This window comes from Lipophrys pholis, assembly GCF_963383615.2.
Source record: "Lipophrys pholis genome assembly, chromosome: 19".
NCBI lineage: Eukaryota > Metazoa > Chordata > Actinopteri > Blenniiformes > Blenniidae > Lipophrys > Lipophrys pholis.
Window position 1 is genome coordinate 16,063,158 of NC_137647.1, and position 18,009 is coordinate 16,081,166.

The window sequence follows — 18,009 nt, forward strand, 5'->3', positions numbered from 1 at the left end:
TTCAATTCATCGTCAGCTGTTTAAATGTAGCATTTACAGTAACACACCTGTAAAAATATTCCAATATAAGTCTCTCTTGTTTGATGCAGATCGTCATCCTTGATTATGAGTAATTTGAGGGAGAATGTTGTGTGATAGAAGTGTTCGAATCGTGGCTGGTGTTTGTGGAGGAGGGCCTCCTCGTGCGTACTGGCCCTTTAAGAGCAGCAGGAGGAGGCGCGCGCCGCTCAGCATCTTTGGCTGCGGTGTTTTTGTCTCCGTCTCTGTCAGTGAGCGCTCCTGGGCCGAGGCGGCTGGAAGGATTTCCCACAAGGACAGGTAAGAGCTGCTAAATGAACTTCCACCGACCCTCTTTGAACGCGCTCCTTGTTTTCTCTTCTCCAAACTGCGTTTTCACGCGCATTGGCCGCGGAGCACGAGAGTGACTTCTTCTTTTGTGGTCCAGCCCATATTGCCCCCCGGTCCTCTTTCTCAGAAGTAACGGGTCCCTTTATGCTCAGAAAACCCAGCCCAGCTCCGCTCACACCCTCATACTTCTGCTCTGATTTGCTTTTCCGTGGTCTCACGTGAGTATTTGTGCGTCTTTGGAGGAATGTTTGAGTGAGTCGCTCCTCCGGCGCGAGCGTGTCTTTTTGTTCAGAGCATCATCGGAGGCTCGTCACCGAGGAGCGCATTAACCAAAACCCTCTAAAATATTCATCACACTTTAGAGAAGAAAGCTATAAATACCTATGTCACAGTTTTCCGGGTGTTTCTCCTGGATTCACGTGTCGTTTCCTGTGATATTTATTTTGCGCGTGGACTCCTGGGCTGCCTATAGGCGGTCTATTCATTACATATGGTGCGTTTGGTGACCTCAACTTTAGTCGGGTGACTGACGCAGTTTCATCCATCAATAACAAAACTACGTGATGAATCCCCTCACCATTTCGATTCCTAAACAGCCACAACTTTTTAAATAAAACTTTTCTTCCTCGTGTGTTCCAGCAATACAAACAATCCAATGTTTTAATTAATTGGAAAGAAAAACTGGAGGGGGAAAAAACCCCTGAAATGAGGCCGGTAAGACTCTGAGGAGAGGGCTGGGTCCCGCTCATCCTGAGAGTTTTCATTGCTTCCAGATGTTTTGTGCAGCACTTTTTGCCGGACCTGCCAGCTGTGGCTGGTCAGCGTTCACGCAGGAGGGTTGAAACAGATGAGGTCTGATGGAGATGCACATCAAGCGAGGCGAGTGATGGAGAAGATCTGGGTCAAAACACATTTGCCGACCCGCTTAGTTTGCTCTCAACTCTGCTGGGCCTCATTGATTTCACAGATAAACTAATGATTTAACTGGAAAAAAAACGTTTAGATTCAAGGTTTTCCTCCAAATATGTAGCGGCGTGAAAGGTTTCAAATCTCTTTATTGTTGACTGAGAACATGCAGCAAGTTGGCAGGATGTGGGGGTGTAGTCCTCGGTTTGTTACACTGCATCATACAATACACCACTGTAATGCTGTTGTGTAATGGCCTGCTGGCTGTTAAATCACCTAGCAGCTGCATGGCACTCACATGCTCTCTGTCTTGTCACTGTGGCTCCTCGGCAAGGAGCTTTGTGGCTTCCATTTGTAGCATTTAGTTTTTCACAACACACTATTCGGAGTACAGTTCAGCAGCACTGCAAGTTAGAGTGACTGTAAAGTTTGATATCGTCTATAAAAACTGAGTACACCCTCATGAAAAATGTTTATTAGAGTTTGTTGCAATAATTTCGCAAAGGAACAATAATTCTGTCTAATAGTAATTGTGAAAACAATCTCTTCCCACTTGGGGACCATCTTGGACTCCTGTTAAGAACCATTGGGAGTCCCCACAAACTGCAGTTTGACAATCTGTGTTCAGGTGGAGTTTCCCTCAGATATGTTTGCCCCTTTTTGCTGGAATGTGATTGTCTCATCTCATTACAGTGTTCGGACCCGGGGGTGCCGTGGTGGAATGCAGGGCTGTAAACCCCATTTGCACAGAAGGCCACACGCCGGGCATTTAAATGGTTTAGCGTGGCTAATGAAATTACACCCTGAACCTGCCTGTCACTGTCTGGGGGTCGACTACAGATTAGCTCCACCCAACAGTTTTACTGCCGAATGAATTATCTGCTCGGGTAAAGCAATATCACTTATTACAATATCTTTCTTTCATCACTCCATATAAAGATCTTTAATGTTCCACATGGGCCTTTTTAAGTGTTTGAATCTTTACATTCACATTTCGAATTTGGCGAGAACATCAACTTTTCAGTGCAGCCATTTTCTCCTCACTATCACAACATACTTTCTAAGACAAAGGCAAACTTTGTGGAGCAGAGTTTGAATGACTTTATAAGGAAATGATAAGTATTACTGAGCTAACATCGGCCTGATTTGGTCAAGACAGCAAGTTAATACACCTACTAACTGTGTTGATTAAGAAAACAAGCTTAGGGATGTTTCCTGTGAACATACGGACAAATTCCAGCTTTTGAGGCACGACAGACAGTAATTCATTATCTTCCTGAATAATCTGGCTGAGCTCTTTTAATACATTAATCACTCGGTAAAGCCAGATGGACTTTTCTGTCCAGTAAACAAGTTTGAGTCGTCGGTGCAATGGGTTTTTTTTGGGCCCTTTCGGTTGTCTCTGAGTCCTTCGAGCCTTTTGATCAGCAGTAATCAGGAAGTAATTGATAAGATTCCTGAGAGGAAACCACTTGACAACATCAGCACCACACTATGATTGCTTCCTCTGCTCTGCTGTGGCGCCCGCTCAGTGCCACAACACGCGCCGACCTGATCTTTCGACCCCGACACTGCTCTGACCGGCCCTCCGACACACATCTCATTGCCGTCTGGATTTTGTCTTCCTCCTTCCCAGACCCCTCCACGGTTCCCCTCAAAACAAAGCAGCCTCAGCCTCTCTCTGTTCGGCATCAGCCTTAATCCCCACCTCCATGACTGCTCAGGAATTTTCTCCCAAATGGCTTTTTTTCTTCTTTTTTTTTTTTTTTGTATTTCTTTTTTCCGGTGCCGCTCCTTGCCGCTCTACCCCACCCTTGCTCAGTTTCCTGTTGGAGGTTAGCACAATGACCAATAGCAAGCATGGCGGGTGTTTACTCTGCTCCTGTTCCAGGAGTAATGTGAGCCGGCCTGCCCCTCCTTTTGGCCGTCGTCTAGCGAGCACCAGACGGCTTCAGCCCCGCGCCGTCTGCTCCTCCAAGCCACCAGTGCTAATGTGAAAAACAGGGGCCTTACTGCTGAAGGGCAGAGAGTCCTGGTGGTGACATCCCAATGGGGAATGATTTCACTGTCCCAAGTTAAATGCCAATATTAGTCAATGTATCACAGAAGCAGCCTGAGAACTCACTTTATTACCATGTTGATGTGAGATCATGTGGCCCCGTTTCACTGGGTGAAGGCCCTTTCTGTCCTGCAGTGACGCACGCCGTTCAGCCACATTATGCTGGTGACAGACGTCTCCTGTAAATTCTACATTTAGCATTCTTGAGCGCTCCAGGAGAAAGATTTGTTATAATTTTTCCCTGATTTATTATTCATTCAGGACCAGTTGGCTGAATAAAACCATCTGTGCTGCGGAAAGAGGTTGACAAAGAAGTCTCAGTGGACCCGTCAGCCGCCGAATCTCCTCTTGGTATCTCTATGTAACATTAAAAGCCCACTGCACAGCTGTATGGGGTCTTCGCGATGTGTTACTCTGAGGACAAAAAAAACCCAACAATAAGCTTTATTTAGTTAGACAAAGTACTGTTTGTAGTTGGGATTCTCTATTTTCTGTCTATTTTTAGGAGAGGAATGCACAAATGGTGGTAATCTTTGAGGCGGAGCCTTTTGAGATTATGAGGAAAGGTCTTTAGAGACTTGATTTACTCTGTGAGGAGCATTTCTGGGCCCTGGATGGGATCTTTTTGTTGTTTCTGCTGCTTCGGAGTAGCAGCATACTCATTGTGGTGTCAGCAGCGGGGGTTTGCAGTGATTCATTCGGTTGGAGCCCAAATCTGAAAACAGACATGTTCTTCTCGTTTGAGAAGTTTCCATCTAAAACTCTCTGCAACATTTCTGTATTTTTTTTTCCTCCCCCCTCCTCTTTGCAGCTTTGCCTTTTCTTTCCCTCATATTCCCACCCTCCTTCAAATACTGTACCTCTTTCCTCTGTTACCCCTGCTCCTTTTTTTTCTCTTTTCTTTTTAGTTTATGCTTTCCTTCTCCTTGTTACTCTTTCTCCTGGCCTGAGAGGAAGTCGCTGGTTGTTTCTACATCCCCGGGGAATGACAAGACGAAGCTCCCTTTCCTGTAACCCTTTCTTCGTCAGACCGCAAATTATCATCTGTGTTTCGCAACATCAATTAGGTTGGTATGATGACAGCGACACATAAACCAACAGAGCACTGATAATTTGAAAGCCATCCCGCTCTGAACTGACAGCAGGAAACTGCTGTTTGTTTAATTAGACCAAGAGTTTCAAGACAAATTAAAGCCAGTTAAATCACTTAGTTTTGACGTTATCTCTGGGCCTACCTGAATAAATCATCCTAATAGCTGCAGCTGTATTTGTTGGTCTGTGGGAGTCTGGGGCCTCGGTCAGCGCTGCTGTGTTTGGATATCTGCGTGTTTTCATCTCTGTTTTGTGGGAGGCGGTGGGAATTCATTTGGTCTCATCTGTAAAGTTTGGTATTTCTCTTACTCATGTATTTGCTAGTACAGTGTTATCACTAAACACTAATTGCTTTTTATCCTTAGAGCTTCAGAGTAAAGCTTTCTGACTGGTATATAGCCATGGAAATATGCATTTCCTGTAGAATTTTTCAGCAGGCAGAAGCACAAATAGCCAGGCCTGTCAGTTTTGGGGCCGTGGGCATTTCCAGATTCAGACATCAGACCCGTCCTGCTTCGCCTTTTCACTCTCTGTCAATGTGTGGGTCCATAACAACCCTACATCAAGTGTTTGTTTGTTTTGAGGCAAAATTTCCTCACCACACACACACACACACACACACACACACACACACACACACACACACACACACACACACACACACACACACACACACACACACACACACACACACACACACACACACACACACACACACTCTTCCTCTCTGTCTTGCCCCTCCTTGCTTTCTATTAGAACCAGCTGTGGAACTAGTGGCTGAATGAATGGCTCTTTGTAATTTGGCTGTAGTTCCAGCCTAAAAGATATGCCCCCCCCCCCCCCCAACCCCACCCCCACCCTCTGAGCGACTGGCATGACAACTCTATGAAACAATGGGGCCGAACAACAGCGAGGCTTGTTATGATATAATGCAAAGGTCATCTATTGGTGTGTTGTTGGGCTGCGAGACCTTCAGAGAAAATGTCGACCACAGCAGCCTGACTCCCAGCTGCCGGAGCCACAGTCTGAGAATCAGCAGACGCCGTCATGCTGCTTATCTGGTGGACACATGCACACACGCACACACGCACACACACACACACACACACACACACACACACACACACACACACACACACACACACACAAGGCGGTAAAGTGTGTTGGCCATAAAGTTATGAAATCATTGCCCAGGTGATGGCTTTTCCCACCAATCTGCAGGGCGTGAGTGTGCGTCTGTACCGCTGGATTTGGGAGTATGCAAACAGAGCACGTTGCCCAATCACATGGCAGGGAGGCTCCCGCTCCCAGCCTTGAATTGATTAGAGTGCCTCGAACTGGAGTCGTGAACGGGGTGGGGGAAAGTTTTCCTGCAAAGCTGCGAGGAGAGCACTCACACATGGCGCTCAGGCTTCATCCACAGCGCAGCACAAAGGATTTCAAAGTGTGATTGGCATCTCATGGAGGCATATTGTTCACGTCCGGCGTGTCAGTCAAAACCACGGGATTGTTTAGGAATGCTTTTGCAACCTGCGTTTACAGTCTCAGGACGGGCCACTCTTTTGTAACCTGTTACAGTTTCTTTGTCAACAACTCTGAGCTCTTTCAGTGAAGTTCTGCCAAACTCACCTGCTGTCTGTTCTACTGGGTTACAAACAGTCACAGCTCCTTTATTCTCTCTTCTGTCATACAGGTGCTGACTGTCAAGGAGCAAGGAAAGGAAGGGAGAGCAAGGAGCCCGGGGAGGAGAGATCCGTCCTCACAGCGCAAGCAGCTGGTATGAAGCGGAAAATAAAATCTCCCTTTTCCTAATTCGCAAACCATTCCCAAGCCTGAGCAAAATAGCAATCACCATCGGCTGAGCGTCACTCAGGCAGTGGAAAAATCCATACAGATCTCCTCTGGTTGGTTGAAAGAGTGGTATTTCTGAGTGAGCAATACTGAGGTTTAATCCTTTGTCATGGCAATAATAATAAGGTGACTCAATGAATGGAAGCAATGAGTTTGATAAACTTGGGAGAGCTGACCTCGAAATAAAGCCTGGCTCTGTAAATTACTCCTCAGGGTGGTCTCAATCCTCTGATACACCAAAGATATGAGGCTGTTTACACACATTGTAAATCAGACCCAGTTTGAAGCTTTCAAATGCAAAAACTCCACAGTTTGAGTAAATCTGAATCTTTCCAGCATGCACAAACACAAACGTTTTGTACTGGCGAGTGAGCCCGGTGAAGTCACAGCGTAATGCTGTTATTCTCGTGCCGTCTTACAGGACATACCACAGACGTGTAATTTGTGCTGGATGACCTGCATCCCACCCCCTGAGGGTTGCCTTAATCTCAATAGCACAGAGTGGAGGGAGTAGACAGGCGATCATTGCTTCCTCGAGTATGGTATGCAGCTGGATGAGGTGGAGGGGCGTATTGGGGGCAAAACATTTGTCCTGGATGAGGCTGGCTCAGAGAATCGTCCAAAGAATGGCAACATGGCGCCGGGGAAGGGTGAACACTGTTTCTGTTCAGATGTCATCTCAAAGGAACTCTGTTTAAGAGCTGAGAAAGAGGGAGGAAGGTCAGCCCTTCCACCCCGACCGTACTCACACACTCAGGGGAGCACATACAGACATGCTAACACATCTGAAACACCCAGTGAACCGTTCTTGGAAAAGCAGATGTGGAGGCCTGATGGTGTGGGCGTTTTGAGGGGGTGATGTGGGAGGAATGGCTCCCAGAGAGGCAATAAGGGAGAAGACATTGACATCAAACTTAATGTGCATTTGAAAGAGAAGAAAGCCGTTCTTTCCTACAGAAGTCGAGTGGACGACGTCAGCCCCGAAGTCTGCTGGGTTGGGACGTTAGATCGCCAACTCTAATTATATCTCATCAACTGTCCGCTGTCAGTGCCGTCCTCCACCCTCCTCTACTCGCACACAGTCACTCTCTCACACGCTGTCTCCCTTCCAAGCACTCCTCCTCGCCACGTCTGGCTCCCACTTTCTCATACATGCAGTCATACCAAGACCACACTCCATAACATGCACCGCTTAATCAGCCTAACACTTTCGCTATAGATAAACACACACTCAAAGTGGAGAAGGCAAAGAGCCAAAACTTCTCTTTTGTAACTAGGAGCATTTTTCAACCCACTTTCTTTTTTTCCTCCAACCCTCAAAGTTTAACATTCATGTAAGGCTGAGTTACAACTTATATCTGGAACGTCTGAGAAATGCCTCATGTGGAAGCGAAAACATAGTTGGCTTGTTCGGCTTGCCATATCCAATCAAATTAAATTCAGTCTTAGCGCCATGAGGGTGGGAAGAGCTTGAAAATTGTGTCAGCTATATATGTGCATACATAGTGTTTCCATGACTCGAACGTGTGTGGCCATCTTGGCATTGGGGGGGTGATGAAGGGCTACAGATAAGAAGAATCACACTGAGAAATTAAACGGACTCCAGCACTTCAAAAATACCAAGTAAATTTAGTCACTGTTTCCAAGTGCCCTACTTTTCACATACGAGCAAGCAAAGGCAAGGGTCACGAGATAGAGAGAGAGAGCGAGAGAGAGAGAGAGAGGTAAAGAGAAAGAGAGAGAGCGAGAACGAGAGCCTTAGGGACTCCAAAAAGAAATAAGAATGTCCTCATACTGAAGCAATCCCCCCCAAAAAACAGAGTGAAGGTTCGATCTTCGCTTTCAAAAGCTGCTAAGGCAGTTTAACTGGATAAATCTGTGGCTGGCTGAAACATTACGTCCACTTGTTCACATGAAGTGATGACCTAGAAAGTTAATCTTTTCCAAGCTAAGGCAAACTCAGAGGCATCGGCGTTGTTGGCAGTCTATGAGAGCAAAAGTTAAAATATGTAGGTTTTCATTGATTTGTTGCATCCTCTGTTTTTTGATTAATGCCTCAGTTTGTGTGGGGCGAAAGAGAATGTGACGAGATGAAACCTCCTGATCGTCAGCTGACATTGAGAGCAGCAGGAAAAGCTTTTTAAAAAAAGGGGCAAACAGAGCAGAAACCCGAGTTTAGAGATGCCGTGAAAGCGCCAGAGAGAAAGAAGAGAGAGTGTCTGCAAAGGCTTCAATCGAGCGGTGAAGTTTGTGCGCACAGATGATTCCTAATAAGGCTGTAACGGGCAAATCTCTGTGCTGGAATCAGCTGCCAGGAAACTTTCCCCCTGTAACTCCTCTTCGCTATGGACAGAAACAAATACACAATCGACTGTGACCCAGCAGCTTCCAGAAAATGAAGGGCTATAATAAGGGACAGAGGCGGCTGAAAGAAACAGTACAAGTATTTCTGACCATCATACGGGCAGCAACAATATGGCTGAAAATAACATCTGATGGATACACTCACCACGTCACGTTTTATTTATACCATAGCATAAGTGATGTGTCCTTTTATTACCGAGGAATAATGATGTGTGAACCCTACATGTCTGTGACCTTACAGGTGAGAGTTCGTGTGTGACGGAAAAGCAGCCACCGGCTCATCATGGCTCAAGTGCTGCATATGGACCCCGGCTTCCCAGGTGCAGTGTTTGAGTTTATTTTTACTGGCAAAATTCAACATGGTGTTTAGATAGTTAGTTCATTTTGTTAGGATTTGAACTGTCACACAACTTGTATGTAATTTAATAGTGCGCTTTCATATAAACCCCACTCAGTTCTAGGCAGAGTGAACTGCGTCGTTCCACTTCGGACTTAATTTAGAAATTGTTTTAGAGTCCAACCATAAATACACAGCAGCTCGGAGCTGACGCAGTTTTTTTTAAGTCTGAGCCCAAGATTAGATGTGGATTTCTGTTTGTTTAAAGTTGATTTCCTTCCCCCTGCAGGAAAACTGAACCCGCCCGCTCACCCTTCACTGCACACCAAAGAACCGGAGGCCCCCTACTCAGTGGAGACCCCCTATGGATACCGTCTGGACCTGGACTTCCTCAAATATGTCAATGACATAGAGAAGGGGAACACGATCAAAAAGGTGCCTATCCAACGTCGGCCACGCTATGGCTCCTTGCCACGTGGTTACGGCTACGCCGGCTCCTGGTGGACCTCCACAGAGTCGCTGTGCTCCAACACCAGCATGGACAGCCGCCATTCCTCCTTCTCCTACTGTGCCCCGGGGTACCACACCATGCACAGGCCCAACTTCAGCACCGCCCGGGTGGAGAAGACTCTGTTGGATGCCCGCCGAAAGCTTGAAGAGGAGAAGGAAGGGCGGAGATTCTCCAATCTGGGAAGCATGCACAGCAGTGTAGCAGGCTCCAACACGTCCATCAGCAGCGCACACAGCTTCAACCGGGCACATGGTGGAGGTGGATCCTTCACCCCTTTGAGTTCTGGCCTGTCCACTCCGGTAACTCCAACCCCAGCCCATTTGCAGCATGTCAGGGAGCAAATGGCTGCAGCGCTCCGGAAGATAAAAGAGCTGGAGGAGCAGGTGAAGACCATCCCTGTTCTTCAGGTTAAACTCTCAGTGCTGCAGGAAGAGAAACGGCAGCTCAGCGTCCAGCTCAAGAGCCAGAAGTTCCTCGGCCACACTCTGGGGTTCAACCGGGGTCGTACCCGAGGGGAGCTCTACATTGACATCCCCGAAGAAGAGGGGAACGGTGGAGCTAAGAGCAGCAACAAGCCAGCAGAGCCACTGTCTCCCAGCACGCCCGAGGGCTCCAAGCAGGACTCGGGCTGTGAGATCGAGGATACGGTGATTGTGAGTGGAGCGCGACCCGATGCGAAGCGGGAGGTGCGTACCATCGGAGTCGGGCCAGAGGACTCGCGGGGTTGTCGTCATGTGGGAGTGTGGGTTCGGGAAAAGGACCTGGGCCTGCTGCCCGAAACGGAGGCCCTCAAGGATCAAGTGGGCCAGCTTGAGGGCCAACTAAAGAGGACAATGCAAGAGCTTCAAGCTGCACAACAGCAGACCACCGCAGCTCAGAAGGCACCTCAGGCAGAGCATCCGGTCATGGCTACTAGCACGGGCTGGCAGGAGCCCAAAGGCTGCAGCCTGCACACCCTGGTCAGCTTCACACAGCAGCCGCAGCAGAGGGAGCACAGGACTGTGGGTATCCAGGTGTACACGCTGGAGCAGCCGACGGTGGTGGAGGTGGGCACGCTGCTCCGAGCAGAGACCTGCAGCTCGCCCTCGCCTCGGCCAGCCCTGGGAGCAGTGGAAGGACACCAGAGGGGACAAACAGAAGGTCTGAGTTCAACCACAGGTTTACAACCAAAAACACAGTTAGCCGTTTGGTAACTTTATCTAACCAGTCGACTGCAGTCCGATACAATAGCCCTTTGTGCAATATATCATTGACATTTGTGAACAATATTATAGAGCAGTTATGTTTGGTTTCCAATGTTTTGCCCCTATAATGTGTGATAAGCTATAATACTAGAAACAATCATGCCATTTAACATCGCTATAAGTTACAACAATGAAGACAGAGCACACTATCAGATCTCATTAGACAGTAAGAATATAGGCAATGAATGTTTGAGCAATGTGAAATTTGTATAATTTACAATGAACTGTTTGATTCTTTGAAACCAACAAGTCTTCTTTCTGTCTCTCAGATGCGCCAGTTGATTTGCCGCTTGCAGTCAGCTCTAAGCAGGTACGCGATGTCCTGAAGAGCGAGCTGTCCACCTCGGTACCCGTAGCGAGTCCAGCTGTCGCCGTAGCTTCCGGTAATCAGATTGTTCCGGTGCCATGTGAGGAAAATGAGGCTCGCCTGCAGGCATCCAACGACTCCATCCACTCACAGGAAGGCTCAGGTCAGGCAGGTGTGTAGACTGAAATGTTTGACCCTCACGATAACCTGTTCAGACATCATGAGTCCTGCCATGTGTGTGATCACTGCTGTGCTTTCTAGATTCATCTCCCCAGTCCTCTTTGAGATCCATCATGAAGCGGAAAGCAGAAGGTGAACCCGGGTCTCCCTCAACAAAGAAAAACCTGCAGTTCATTGGAGTCAACGGAGGGTAAATATTTCTCACTGCAGACCAGGAATTACCCATTTATAGCCACTGAACTTGGACGGAACCGGCTCTGAAATAGTTTTGTTACTTCTAGGAACCATTCAAAAAAATGTATGCAGATTGGTGAAATAAGTGTGAGTTATAAAGACACTGAATTGTTTGACACATTGGATGTCTTTGTCTTGCAGCTATGAGTCGACCTCATCAGATGACAGCAGCAGTGAGAGCTCAGATGAAGAAAGTGACTCCAGTGAATACCATGAAGCCCGAGAAAAACTGCCAGAATCTGCAGCCCAGCATCAGCACACAGCCCCCAACACGGCCGTCCAGGACCAAGAAAGCACCAGCGTACCTCAGCAGACCATCAGCAAAATACCAGCCGTCACTCCAGACTCACAGCGGAGTCCCAGCCAGCCGGCATCTGCAGAGGCGACACTGTCACACAAAGCAGCGCACTCACCAGCCGCAGACGCCACCGTGCAGAAATGTGCCTCACAGCCACCAGCGTCTGATGTCGCCCCGACCCCCTCACATCCGGCCAGCAATCCTGCCATTAAAGAGACTGTCCAACAGCTGCCAGAAAAGCACAACGTCACCCAGGCGGTCACCTCCACATCATCAAGCACTGAAATCACCTCATACCAGAACTCCATTCAACCTTCACTCACCTGTGTCACTAAAACCACTGAGATTACCTCCCAGCAATGCACCGTCCACTCAGAGTCCAGCCCAGCAGCTGACGGAGCTGCAGCTTCCTCCAAACATGTCCGGTAAATATTCCTACTGTTGTGCAGTCTGTCTGTGTGGAGTGAGCTTTGCAACGGCAGCCATTGATGTTTTGTGTCTTCTTGTCAGGCTGGAGTTGAGTGACAGCCTCAAGTCAGCTCTGTATGGCCTGCAGAAAGCCCTGGGGGAGCCCAACGCCTTCAGCCAACAAGGAGCTGTACGTGCTTATTCTAACTCACTTCATTTAAGCAAGTTAAACCTCTCACTGTTACTGTCCCGCTTCGCGAAATCCAACGGTCTCGCCTCCTCGACTGGAAAAGGCTCTTCAGAAACGGTCCTCACTGACAACACAAAAGGAACCGTTTAATGTGTGATTCTTCAGGTTTAAGGGTTGAGACCGCCATATGAAATGAACTTTGCGTTTAAAACATGTCTGCCTTTAAGAGTTTCTGCAGTGATTCTCCTCCATCACGCCATCCAGTGCTTGTTTTCCTCACTCGTCCTCATCCTGTCCGTTCTCAGAGGGCGGCCTACACCGCGGTGCTGCAGGAGTGGCTGCGTGTGTCCTGTCACAAAGGCGCCAACACGGCCGTGGTCAAGGCCTACATGGACGCCTTCTCCTCCGTCTCCCCTCAGCTGCTGGAGTTTGTCATCAACATGGCGGATGGCAACGGGAACACGGCGCTTCACTACACTGTCTCACACTCCAACTTCCCTGTGGTGAAACTGCTCCTCGACACCGGTGAGCTTTTGCACATTTGTGCTCGTTTTCAGTGTCCAAAGAAACAACTCTCAAAACGGTTTGTGGGATGAGCAGCAGATTGAAAAATTCCCCAATCTCTGTTTGAGAAATTCAGAAATCAAGAACAGTCAACAATTCTGTGTTTTTTGTGTTTGTTCATTTGTTTTTGTTGATGCCAGTTGAAATCTGTGTGCGTGGTTTCGCTCTCCCCTTAATTGTTTGTGCTGGCGTCGTGTCACCTGCCACACTGATTGGCCTCTCCACCTGACAGGCTTGTGTAACGCTGACAAGCAGAACAAGGCGGGCTACACGGCCATCATGCTGACGGCGCTGGCAGCCTTCCACTCTGACAATGACCTTCAGACTGTCCTGCAGCTGCTGCGCACCGGAGACGTCAACGCCAAGGCCAGCCAGGTGCGCCCTCTACTGATCCTCTGGGTTCACTACAGTCAGACGTCAGACTTCACTTCCACTTTCAAACAGTTTGGGATCCCAGCTGACTGCTGGTAGAGAGGTGAAGGTGATCAGTCCATCGCGGGGCGAACACAGAGACAGATGCAGTCACATTCACGTATACGAGTAATTCAGAGTCCTCAAATAACTTCAGACACTTGTTTTTTGACTGTGAGACAAACTTTGTACCAAAAGGCTCAACAAAGTCAAGCAAACTTCCTGAAAAAAGTCACACTGCAAATCAGGTTATGATTTAGATTTTATGTTTGTAGGCTGGGCAGACGGCGTTGATGCTGGCGGTCAGTCACGGCCGGGGCGACATGGTGAGGGCGCTGCTCTCCTGCGGCGCGCAGGTCAACATCCGCGACGACGACGGCTCCACCGCGCTCATGTGTGCCTGCGAGCACGGCCACGTGGACATCGTGCGTCAGCTGCTGTCGGTGCCAGGCTGCGACGCCACTCTCACCGATAATGTAAGCATGTTCTCGTCTGTTCCTCACAAATGTGACAAGTCCTGTGTGAGCCTGCCCTCTCGCCCGCGTCACACCTCACGCTGTTTCATGCAGGACGGCAGCACTGCTCTCTCCATCGCCCTGGAGGCCAGTCAGAATGACATCGCCGTGCTTCTCTATGCTCACCTCAACTTTGCCAAGCCTCCTTCCCCGGTGAGTACCTTCAAGGATTCCTAAGAGTAGTTGCTGTTTTCTCCACATGCTCGAGAAGGCAATCGGGTAAATGTAAAAAGCCCAAACCAGTAAGTTTCAAGACTGAGACCTTTGTGAAATGACCTGTAACCTTTTTGTTTTCGTTCTCCAGGTCTCGCCCAAGTCTCCTCTGCTGGGTTCATCTCCTCCCACCGGTGACCTGAAATGAACTGCGGTTCCACAGAAGCTGCGCAGCTTTTTCCATCCGCTTGTACATCAGTGTAATTAAGAGTTTGTTTGTGTGTTTGTCTTCACTCTGAATAATTTAAGTACATTACCATGTCAGCCAGCACCGTGGTTATTCCTCGCTTTTTACGCACACTGATCTTTGATTTTCTTTATTCCCAGTTGGCGTATGTGTCTGTTTGTGTGTGCGAGTGCATCCTGCAGGCGTCAGTCTTGTCATACAATACTCCAAGTATCAGCACTGTACCATTCAAAACGTTCACCGAATCTCTTCACATGGTTCTCTTCACTATCCACTATTATTTGCTCACTAAATCATTATGTTTTAATGTATAGCTTCACAATCAAGAAACAACAGCCACTCCTCTCATAAGTGTCCTTGCATCAACGAGCTCATTGGTGCTACAGAACCTCAATGAAAATTTAACTGGTATGTCAATATTTATACACAAGATTTATTTCCACTAGAGTATTTTTGATATTCTTTTTTATTCTGACCTTATCAAGGATGTCTGGAGATCATGACTTATTGCACCCCTTTTTTAATCCATAAAACAAACCGTATTTTTTTTAATATGTTGACCACAGTTCCCAAAGAAAAACTTCTTCTATCAACTCTGTTACACTGTATGTTGTCGTGGTAACGGTCACATGGGCCGCATTTGAGTGCAAAGGAAGGAAAGGAGGTTACTGTTATTTTCTGGAGGCTAAGGTACTTTGGTGTTTTTATTTTTATACAGGAAGGTATTTTGGGTGGTTACGAGTAAAGATGAGACTGTAGCTATGTGTGCTGACCATAGGTATAACAGGAGGAATAGACTAAACGTGCTGGGGACTCCAGTAAGTCTGGTCAGGGAAGCGGAAAGTGAGTGATTTGGCTCTGAAAAGGAAGTGTAAGATATGAATATTAAAATAATATATGTCAATATAAACTGCTAACTATTATGCCTAAGGTCAATCTCCTTGGACAGAAGTGCATAGGCTATTGATGTCAAAATTTCTATTCCTTTTTGAAAATGTTTTAGCAATTTTCATATTCTCTTTTGAGCAATTAGATTTTTATAAACGTTCGATTTTTCTTTTTTAATTTAAGCATATCTTTTTATACATTTAGACTTTTTAAGCTCACGCTGATTTTATGTAATCGCACAGCTCACTAGTTTATGTAATATGACAGTTTTATGTAAGATTTTACAGTGTGTGTGTGTGTGTTTGTGTGTGTGTCTCTTAATATGTTGTGCTTTTTGAGAAACAATAAATGTGGACCACATGTTTCAGGATTCCCTGTGTCTGCCTGAACACAATGCTAGGGTCAAGTCAACCAATGACTATCGAAGGTAAGTATTTACTTCTTGAGCGAAACTGAAGTCAACTAATGTCTTGGACCTAATTTTTCAAGGTTGTCATCCCTGAAGTAGAGGTACAGTGTATGTTGGTGGTTTGGGGATTCTGTTTTTGTTTTGTGCTCGTTCACGCGCTGTGTATGTTTGAGAAAACCCACAAGAGGGCGATATAAACACATTTTGTCTTTGGGATTGAATCCACCTTCCTGCCTGCATCACAGGTGGAAGAAATGATTTAAAGATTGTTTAAACTGTAAAAAGACTCATACTTCTTCCATATAAACAGTTTATTTTGTTTCTAAATGTCGACATCTTTAAACCTTGGTGTTGTCAATGATCAATACCTTATATGTTCTATAAGTAGCCTCCGGGAAAAATACATTTTCTGTGGTTCTCAATAACACGGTCACATGATTTATTTCTCATATTTCATGTCAGTGCTTTGGAAGTGCCCGAGGGAGGCTTATCCGAATTGCTACGGACAGTCTAGCAAGGAAAGATATGTACTGCTATAACACAACTAATATATCAATCATTTCTGTCCGCCACAGTCACACTTTACAAAGCAGAAGCTCTATAACAAGCACATAAATCATCCACAAAAAAATGCAATACCACTTTACCTCTCATCAAACAAAGCAAAGAAACTACCAGTTTCAAATATAAATTCAGTGTTTTGTATGTTTTTATTATGAAGTTTGTGATGTTTTTATGATCGATATTTTCTAATTAAGTTCATGTTCAATAATATATTATATTCCCTCCATGTACCACTAGAGGGATCTCATGGACCATTGTTGACCACAGTGTGGGAAACAGTGAAGGACCACATAGATTTCATCCTCTCTACCTCCACAGAGCCAAATTGTAATGGACTAACACAGACTAACACAATATGTACACAAAGTACTTATATGACTCGAGAATAATGTTCTTGAATTAAAATGCGTGTATTTAAAAATCTCCACGTAAAATCCATTCAGGTTCAATTGTGCAATTTATGCTGGTTTCAAATGGGATTCGTCGATCTGTCTCCTTCATCACTTAAAAAGAAAGACAGCAGGTCTACAGGATGGTAGTAAAAACAGCTTCATTGTGTGGTTTGGACCAAAAGACAGGGTGAACTGGAGGTGGAGAGGATCTGCATGTGAACAGAAGTGACAGGATTAAGAATGTGAGAGAAATAGTTCATGATGGATAACACTGTAAAAAAAAAAAAATGCTGTTCACTATAAACTCAATAAAGGTGAGTTAAAAAATAAATCCTTAAAATATTTAATAAGATGCCCCCTGGCTGCATAAATATATGTTAATGTTGTGTATGTAGAAGATGGATGGCAGGAATCCACACAGTGGTCATTCAATTAATGAATGATAAATAAATCCAAGGAGAAAAGTCTGATTGTACTGCTATCAATTAATTATTTTAACCATTACATAAGTGTTTGGAACAGATATGTGCAACTGGTTCCCATCTTTTGTAACCCGCAAGCCACTTTCCAAAACATGTGATAGAAAGATGAACATTCTTTTAAACAGATATAAAACTGATAGTCATTGATAAACCATAACTTAGAAAATCTGTTTTAGTTTGAAAACAAGTTTGTTTGTTTTTTAATTCAAGAAACCCCAAATTGGAATTACTTTGTGGTAGAAAGGTTTTTGTTACCCCCTAGGAAAATGAAGGATCGCATATTGATCAAACTCCCTTGTTTAGAAGAGGAAGAAGAAGTGAATTGGTGAAGCAAAGACGTTGAAAGGTCCTGAGCTGAGAGTACAGAGCTGATGGGGTTTACTTCCACAATGACTACACAAATTTTTTTTTTAACCTATTTTCACAAACAACAATGCAGTCACTGGCACCACGTGTGCTCACAATCGCACCATCACAGCAGCATCTGGTTTCCTCAGACAGCTGGACGACTTTGGGAGGAGCCGATGAGATAACGCACGCTGACCTCACCGCCTTGTGTTTGCATCATTATTGTACAAACCTGCTGCTGCACCCAAAAATGTGCAAGGCATTGTTTGACTTGTATGCAGACTCACTTCCCCTCACTGACGAGTCAATTTAACCACTGTGCTTCCCGACAATGACTCTGCAAATGTTGAATATTTCCTCCACAATTATCTTCATTATCAGGACAAGGTGACAAGTGAATATTATTACACTCTAACAAGCAGTGAGAAATACAATGAAACACCATGACTCCTCAACATATTACCATTACATACATGTAGATTTAGTCATGTATTGTTTTGTACTGTGTTTAGGACCACACTTAAGTGGAAATGTTTATTTATTTACGTGCATATATATTCTGTTTGTTTTTGTTACTGTAGATAAATCTTTGTCACTGTAGACGCATATACTACGTTTGCACAAATTAATCTGCACAGATCACTCTCCTCACTAATAATATCAGCGGGACCTAGTTGTGGTTGAGCCATCCTTGGTTAAAATGTGCA

The 18,009-nt window shown here is 45.9% G+C and overlaps 1 protein-coding gene across 1 annotated transcript; it reads left to right on the forward strand.

The window, feature by feature from the left end:
- Nucleotides 1-215: 215 nt before the first annotated feature.
- On the forward strand, nucleotides 216-15,469 carry kank2 (KN motif and ankyrin repeat domains 2). Its single transcript, XM_080487898.1, has 13 exons — nucleotides 216-318; nucleotides 6,099-6,182; nucleotides 8,862-8,940; nucleotides 9,247-10,608; nucleotides 10,982-11,191; nucleotides 11,281-11,389; nucleotides 11,575-12,156; nucleotides 12,242-12,329; nucleotides 12,635-12,854; nucleotides 13,126-13,268; nucleotides 13,580-13,780; nucleotides 13,874-13,972; nucleotides 14,124-15,469. The coding sequence occupies exons 3-13, from the start codon at nucleotides 8,904-8,906 to the stop codon at nucleotides 14,178-14,180; spliced, it is 3,108 nt and encodes a 1,035-aa protein (XP_080344024.1). The 5' UTR covers nucleotides 216-318; nucleotides 6,099-6,182; nucleotides 8,862-8,903; the 3' UTR covers nucleotides 14,181-15,469.
- The last annotated feature ends 2,540 nt before the right edge of the window (nucleotides 15,470-18,009 follow it).